The following is an 8,294-nucleotide window of genomic DNA, read 5'->3' on the forward strand; positions in this document are numbered from 1 at the left end:
ACTATGTTAGTAATCAATAAATCAAGTATCTGCTTAGCAGGGTGGTGAAGATACATAGAACGTAAATCTGCATTTACGAGAATCAATTTTTGTAATTAGTAAAAAAAAAGTGTAAATTATATTAACAATTATGTCGTACAATACGAGAAATAACCGAGGTGGAAATTACCGTAAGTACAATTTTAAAATGTAAAGTATTTTTCACTTTATTTTCGTTAATAACTGAACCGGTACTTTTTTAGAAGCCGCATCTTCACCAGCAACCCGTGGTAATACGAATTTCGTACATGGTGGACAAGTAAGATTAATTTTTTTAAAATCACCTTTTTCTTCTTACTTAAATAATTCTTAGGCATATAGGAAATAATTTTGGCAATTTGACTTTTTTTGAACTTTTATTTTATCTGCATAGATTGTTCTTAAATGCATGGCCTCCATTTTGATTCATAACATTTCATAATTCAAATGGAATTCAAAAGATTAAACAAACGCGTAATTAAAATTTTTATTGAGGTAGCATATCATAATCTATTTTGTTTCGACAGATACAAAAATAAATATTGAAATGAAAGTTTAATGACTTGTTTTTAAAAATGGCGCATCACTTTTAGGGTGCTTGGGTGGTGTTGAATTGATTAATTTCTAAAATATATATTTGATCCTCGCAAAATCATTTTCAGAATATTATTCTTCACGATATATGGTTAAAAAATTTTTTTTATTCAAATTTGTATAAGGAATTAATTAAATTATTGCACGTTTCTAAATTTCTTAAGGTCAATAAATAATTGATTCAATCGGTATTATTTAAATTATTTTATAGTCAATTAATAAAAATAAATGATGGTGCCTGATAATTTCTAAAAAAATTACCGTCTAAAAGTCAAATTGAAATTTTTTATCTTAATTTCTTCATTAAATGTCATGACAATTTATGAAAATTGTTCAAAGTGATCCGCCATTTTAAGTTTTATTACATCAATATCATTTATTATTAAATGGCATACCATTTTCTTTTAAGCGAACGATTTACCTTCAAAATAATAGACCAAAAATGATTTCTTAGGTAAAAATGCTAATTTTTAAGATCTTGCGACAGTTTGCGACAAACAAGCATATACAAATTATAAATCAAGTTACCCAATATAAGAAATAAATCTTGGTAGAACTAGACAAGGTATGCTCGATGTAGAACGAGTTTTGGTTCAGTAGGTGCATGTACCTAGTCGACGCCATTTTAGCTTTTTCCCGCTTCCTGATTCAAATTTTGCCTCAGATTTTTTCAATTTTTAATATGTAAACAAAACATTGACCAATTTGACAGCTCAAATAGAATAGTGAAGGCACTGAGTGCCTACAAAAAGATTCTTAAACTAGAACAAATTTGCAATTTTCTCATATATAATTATGTGGGATTTTCTTTCGCCAAGGGCTCGCTATCGACTTATAAACTAATAATGGGCCGGAAAAATGATGAAAAAGCACAAAAATATTTTTAATTGACCAATCTACAAACGTTTCAAACCAAGCGCTTTGCGCCGATCTTATGCATTATCATTTTTGTTTACAATTTTAATCATATCTCCGGTTCTATTGGTCTTATCAAGACGAATAAAAAAAGCAAATATTTGCTTTTACATGTTTGAATAAAATAATATTTGTATACTAAATTTTCAATAACTTAGGAGCTATGGCCGTATAAACAATTTATTTGTTTATAACAAATTTCCCCCCACTTTGAGCTATGAGGAAGCTGAAAATTCACATTCAGCGGGTCAAAATACGTCGATACAAAATATCATTCACTCCTTTTTCGGTAGGACCTGTAAATGTATACAAAAGATACTCAGCGCCTACACTATAAATAAATCAGCAATATGGCGCTGACTGGGTACCGTGCAAGAGAGTGAGAGAATGTCACCATCCTACTCCTACTTACAAGAGAGCATACCTTGTCTAGTTCTACCAAGAAATAAATTATATTAAAATAATATTTAATCAAGAAATTTTTTTTTGGTCGATTGATGCTTGGAAATTGCAAGTAAATCGTTTGCCTATTAAGCTTTATGTTGATTCTTTTGTTTATTTTTGTTAAGATAAAAGACTGAACTGAAAAGTACGATTTGAAACCATATTAAAATAGTTCTATACATCAGCATTCGGTATTTTCTTGTAACAAATTATCTCGATTTCGATTTTTTTTAAATGTGTATGAGTCATGAAACGGACACTGTTCACGACCCAAGACGGAATTAATTACCACAAAAACTTTTTCTTCTAGTCAGAAATGCATTTTTTATTTAAGATATTTAAAATATAAATATTTGTTGTGGATTTCAAGGTAGAAAACTCTGTACAATACAGTTTCTTTTCTAGATATTTTCATGGTCACATTAGGGATTAACGGATCCAAAATTTTGTCTTTATGTGCCTTTTTCAGACATTAACTCGTACCTAATTTTCCCATTACTGTTCAAAATATTATATAATTTCAAAATTGAATACGTTTAATTAAATTTTACTCTTGGTACTTAAACTAAATAGATACCTGAGTTTTTGGAAATAACTGGAGAATAAAAATATCGTGCCTTAATGTCGGAACAAAGTTCTTTTTGAATATCTGTATGTATTATGAAGAATCAAAAACGATATTTTGACACTTCCTAAATAAAATGAAGACTTAATAAATCTCATTCCAGCACGACTGCATAATTTCTTCTTCCATTTTGTTGAGTTAAGAATTTTTGGGTTCGAACAATCTGACATTTTTGTAATAAAATGAATTGCCAAAATGTACACTAAACCTAGGTTTATAAAAATAAATTAAACATCGCCTTGAAATCCAACAATGATATGTTTAATTTGAATATCATACATAGGAATGTGTAGTAAGAAGTGTTTTTGTAGGCATAAGTTTTAAACACCGATTTTCCTCAATAATTTTAAAAATTTGTTTTTTAAAAGGAAAAATTTCCTACAGGCTAAATTATAAGAAAATATCTAATTCATAAAGACGCGATTATTAGTGCAGAATGACGCACGTATAAGAAAATTTATTCGAGCGAAATATTTTCTTTGGAATATTCTGGGTATACTATTAAAGCAAAAGTACCATAGCAGTTGGAAATATAGTGCGTTTAGAGGAGCTAACAGAACCTTACATTCGATTGACTTAAGTCTTACATAATAAATTCTTCTTATTAAAAATTAAAATTTCCCAAACAACTTTTGACGTTTTAATGACATTTTCTTCAAAAATTATTGATTTGCACTTACTGTTTGTTGTAGAAAATTTAATCTGGTTGCCTTTTATATCCCTGAAAAATAATTTAAAATAGTTTATGAAAAGGGGATAGATGACATTCTAATCGGGTCTCTGATACACAAAAAAAAGACTTCATTCAAATATCTGTTCTCACGGGAAGGCTACGCCGCATTTCTTCCGAAGTACAGCAGTAATTATAAAAAAATCGACAACGTACCGGAATAAAGAATAACTCTCATTTCAAATCAACAATATTTAGAAAATGCATTAAGCCGTGGCTTCATGTGTGGCAAACAACCTAAAGCACACAACTAACATAAATGAGTCAAATAGAAGAAATATACGTATTTGACTCTCCTAAATTGATTACATGTTGTAGTATGGTGACTGTAGTATGGGTACATTTTGACTTATACGTCAAAAATCATAAGAACTTAGTTTAAAAATAGTGATTATCTGTATGAAACTTCCAATCATCACATATTACCCTGGAATCACATATTTCCCTATACTTCAATAATCTCTTAGATAATTAAATACAAAATAAACGCCCAAATAGTTTTTCTTATGCATACGTCATCTTTTCTGTGCTATATTTTCCGAAACATCGAAAATTTTCTAATGGAATTTGATAAATAAATAAATATTAAAATTGGATGGTCATATTAATTGTTATTGGTTTCTTCCAGCATCTGTATCCAACTTAAAAAGGTTCATATCCTTGCCTGCTATACAGGGCTTGGGCAGTGCGCTACTTTTTAGTATAGGTACTTAAACCTACAATATTAAAAACATCAACAAAAAAAACTATAAAAAGGCTTCTGTTTATAGTAACTTCTCTTCGATTAAAATGAAAAACAAGCCACTTTATCTTGCTATGATCACATGCTTTGCCAGTAAAATTTTTGTTTTGAATTGAAAGGCATGTGAAAAAAGTAAGTTTGGCCGGCCTAAGAATAGTTTCCATTAAATTTTTATTGTTTGTGTTAATTTTTTAATGGAATATTTTTAAATCTACACAATTTAATGTTTAGTTTTTTACTTTAAATATTTATTTCATTCATTTTATTTTAAATTTTATGTTTTCAATTGCGTATTTTATTAAAGATAAATAATTTAAGAGTATTCATTTTCAATTTTTGAATAAAATCAATTTTTTACTTTTATAATAAAATTCAAAATAAAAGGAAACTTGACCATAAACGTAAGAATACTTAAAATTATTTATTATTAGTAAAAATATTAGCATTTAAAAGTAATACTAAACATTATTTGGAATGCTGAAGTAAAATATGAAAGATGAAAAGAAATTTCAACGTATTTGATTGATTTTTATGATGATAAATCTAGAAATGCCTGCATTAAATAAAGGTAAAAAATTTTCGAAAAAGAAATGAAATATATTTTTCTCTTCATCTCATATTTTGTTTTAACATTCTACAAGATATTTAAACGAAGTGAATAACTAACATAAGGGATTTGTTCAACTTTGAAGGCTATCATACCAAATATGTTATTGTTTTCATTAGATCTTACTGGTTCCATAATTATAAATCTAATCCTCACAATTCAGTCATGAGAATAAAGTAAGCGATAAACATGTTTCTTTTCCTAGTTAACCATTTCACCAAATCTGGATATAATTCTTTTTTTTAACGTATTGGATTTCGATATTTTACACTCATGGGCGACTGCCTATTAATATTAGAAGAAATAAATAGTTATCATTGATATAGATACTAGATCACAATAATCTAACCTTTTTTTCTTTAAATGGCTCTATACAAAAGAAATATAAAAAAGTACTGTTAAATGAATGATACATTTTCGAGTTATTCGACTTTCAAGTTACGATATTACACGTTATCACAACACAATTCACTCTACAGAAACTATCAATTTTGTAATGTGCATTGCTTAATCTTGATTGATATTTAAAAAAAATAAAATGAATTCTAGAAAAAACATTTTTTTTTTTAAAAACATCAATCAATATAGGCAATACTCATTACATGGTTTTTGGTTCTGATATATTCAAATATCGCAACCTGAAAGTCGAACAACTTGAAAACGTATCGTTATTTTCCGTTTCACTAAATGTTTTAAATTAAAATTTTGGCATAAAAAAGAATTGAAACCAAAGATACTTAAATTAGAAAAGTCGTAATTTGTTTTTTACTTGACATGGAAAACTTATCATAAAACATCCCGTATACTTGGATTGTTTATATAAATACAGTTCTAAAAATTGAGGGGAAAAAGACGCTAATTTTGTTTTCTATTTAACAAAGTCTACAGAATACTCCACACAACATGGGACATTTATTCCAACAATTACATGAACTTTTATTTTTACTCACAAATTACGTTTGATATATTTAGATAGGTCTTAAATAGAATTAAAATTGTTAGTGAATTTGGTCGCTCCTAAATGCGTTATTGCCCGTATTTTAAATTTGAACAAACACACTTTGTGGTTCTCATGCCTGCGGTGAGTTACTACTTGTAACTGACGATCAGAATCCATAGTTTCTGAAAGTTTGACCGAAAGCCATTTACCACAATATGGTTCTTTCTTGTACATTTATCGGCTGCCAAGCTAACATAGCCATCCAAGTGGAGTGGTCTTTAATTAAGATATGTTAATTTTACAAAGTATTTACATGTATTGTATTCTTTTTAAAATATTAAAAAAATTGGTACATTGAAAACTAAAATATTTGTTATGATTGTCACAAATGTGAACAAATCTGTGTAGCCACATTCACCTATACTAGGCGTGCACTACCAGTAAGGTGAACCTTGTGTAGTACGTAAGATAATGAAGTGTAGGATAAAATAGAGGTCGATTGTGTTTCCTTCTACGATAGTATAAACCAAATGATCGTCCATTAATTCAAATGCCGAATCAACAATCAAAATCATTGATGCAGCAACAAGGTACCCCAAATCAAAAACAGCAACAACAGCAGCAATACCAAGCACAACAGCAACAACAAGTCACTCCACAATATCAAACAACTACAACTAATGTTGCTCAACAGCAAACACCAATCAAGTCTATTATGAAGACGAAACCTGAACCAGTTGCAACACCTAAAGTGGAAAACAATTCGAATATTGATGGAAATGGCGTAGAAGGAACAAATGATGGTACAAAACCAAAACGTCCATGGAATACAGGTATACTTTATAATTATTTTGATAGTTTACCAAATAGATCAATCGGTGGAAATATAATCGTTTAGATAAAATTACCCTAATTTAATATATTTTGTGATTATGCTTCATTATAAGCCAGTATTTGGATTAGAATCAATACAAACTACTGACTTACTTACAACCGGGCAAACTCTTATTTTGAAATCATTATTTTAATAACTAATGTTTGATTTTTTTTTACCAACCATGAATGAGAAAGAATCGTATTTATAAAATATTATGATGACTAATCACTGCGCAAATTTGAAATTTATTTACAATTATTCCAGATTCAAAATAAAATCTGTTGAGTTATTAAATATATTATGTGAAAGTGTTTGCTGAAATTTTGAATTTAAACGAAGCAAATAAATACAAATTAAAGATTATTTTTCCTTTTACAAAATATAATTATAATTTCAGGAGTAAACAAATTGAGTAAAAAAGAAAGACGAAGTCGTAGAAATAAACGTATTGGAAAACTTGTACGGCCAAAGAATGCAATTATGGTATTGAACGAATTATGTGGCGGAGCATCATTGAAATTTGATGATATTGGTACCCAAAACGGATTATTTGGCGTTGCTGTCTCTATTGATAATACCAGATACGAAGCATTTGCCTCATCTAAGAATGGTGCCAAACAGAAAGCTTGTGAAAATGCATTAAAAGGTTACATTGCATCGAAAATTAAGGCAAAACAACAAGGAAACACTTCTGCGGAATCAATGGAAACAGAAGATAGTAAACCTGAAGATGAAGATGCAGGAGATGATGTATCTTGGTGTCATTTGGCTTCGTTTGCATTGTATAAATTAATGGATTCATGGCAAGATGTTAGTGAAATCATGCAACCCGATGCAATCTTCCAAAAAATTCATCAAAAACCATCCAGTACACCAAAACCAATTAAAGAATTACCAGCAAATGCAGCCGACATTCATCCTGTCATGTTATTACATCAAATGCGCCCGGGTATTGTTATCGAGGATGTTAGCTCATCTGGCCAAACACCACATATTATTTATACCGTTAAAGTGAATATTGATGGTGATCAAATCTTTGGACAAGGTATGCATTGAAATTTGTTTTTATTTTTTTCTTTTTAAAACCTCCATCAAAAATTTTAACCCTAATTTTAAATTCGAAAGTTAAATGGAAAATTCGCTGAATGAGAAAGGTGATCAATCGATATCATATCTCATAAATTGAACGAACGGATTTGAGAATTTGACGTAATTTTGGCCTTTTTCCATATCTCGTGTTTTTCATAGAACTAATTTACCATATAACTCTTTTTTAAGGAATCAGTTGGTATAATTATTTTCCCTACACAAGTAGCCACGGGCGAAATTCCAGGAAAATTATTAAAACTCTTAACAAAACTCATTTTAAATATTTTTATTGAAGTGAAAATGAGGCAGCATTTATTTATTATTTATCACCCAATAATTTACTAATAGTTACAAATTACATATAAAAATAATTTAAAAATATTAAATATAAAAAATATTATTTCTTTAATTTTTCAGGTCCAAACAAAAAGTCAGCCCGAAAAAATTGCGCTCAAGCAGCAATGGAAAAACATTTTGGTGTTGTATATCCACCACCACCCGCTCCAGTTGCACCGGCAGCTACTGCCCAACAACCCTCAGCATTTCCAGTAGCTTAAATTTCAAAGAATTTCTATTTTCCCTTTGAAAGGAAATTATGTATTATTTTTATTTATAAGTCTAAATAATTTCATTAGGTAGACTACAGTTTTATATAGAAACTTTTTTTTTTTTTATACTTTGTGAAGAAAGAGATTTATGACGAAAAAATTTTT

The 8,294-nt window shown here is 28.9% G+C and overlaps 1 protein-coding gene across 2 annotated transcripts; it reads left to right on the top strand.

Annotated features, from left to right (window-relative positions):
* The first annotated feature begins 3 nt into the window (after positions 1-3).
* LOC123293425 lies at positions 4-8,218 on the top strand. Of its 2 annotated transcripts, none has more exons than XM_044874244.1 (5): positions 4-170; positions 243-298; positions 6,199-6,448; positions 6,890-7,537; positions 7,999-8,218. In XM_044874244.1, the coding sequence occupies exons 1-5, from the start codon at positions 131-133 to the stop codon at positions 8,136-8,138; spliced, it is 1,134 nt and encodes a 377-aa protein (XP_044730179.1). In that variant the 5' UTR covers positions 4-130; the 3' UTR covers positions 8,139-8,218. The 2 variants fall into 2 exon arrangements, with proteins under 2 accessions (XP_044730179.1, XP_044730178.1); XM_044874243.1 differs by having other exon boundaries at positions 6,136-6,448; positions 7,999-8,217.
* Positions 8,219-8,294: the final 76 nt, after the last annotated feature.

The sequence above is a fragment of the Chrysoperla carnea genome, chromosome 2, assembly GCF_905475395.1.
Source record: "Chrysoperla carnea chromosome 2, inChrCarn1.1, whole genome shotgun sequence".
NCBI lineage: Eukaryota > Metazoa > Arthropoda > Insecta > Neuroptera > Chrysopidae > Chrysoperla > Chrysoperla carnea.

Excerpts from the sequence above, each read along its gene's own strand:
- LOC123293425 (XM_044874243.1), top strand. The coding sequence starts at position 131 with ATGTCGTACAATACGAGAAATAACCGAGGTGGAAATTACC. Across the intron at positions 299-6,135 it reads ATTTCGTACATGGTGGACAA|TATAAACCAAATGATCGTCC; the intron begins GTAAGATTAATT and ends CTTCTACGATAG. Across the intron at positions 6,449-6,889 it reads AAAACGTCCATGGAATACAG|GAGTAAACAAATTGAGTAAA; the intron begins GTATACTTTATA and ends TTATAATTTCAG.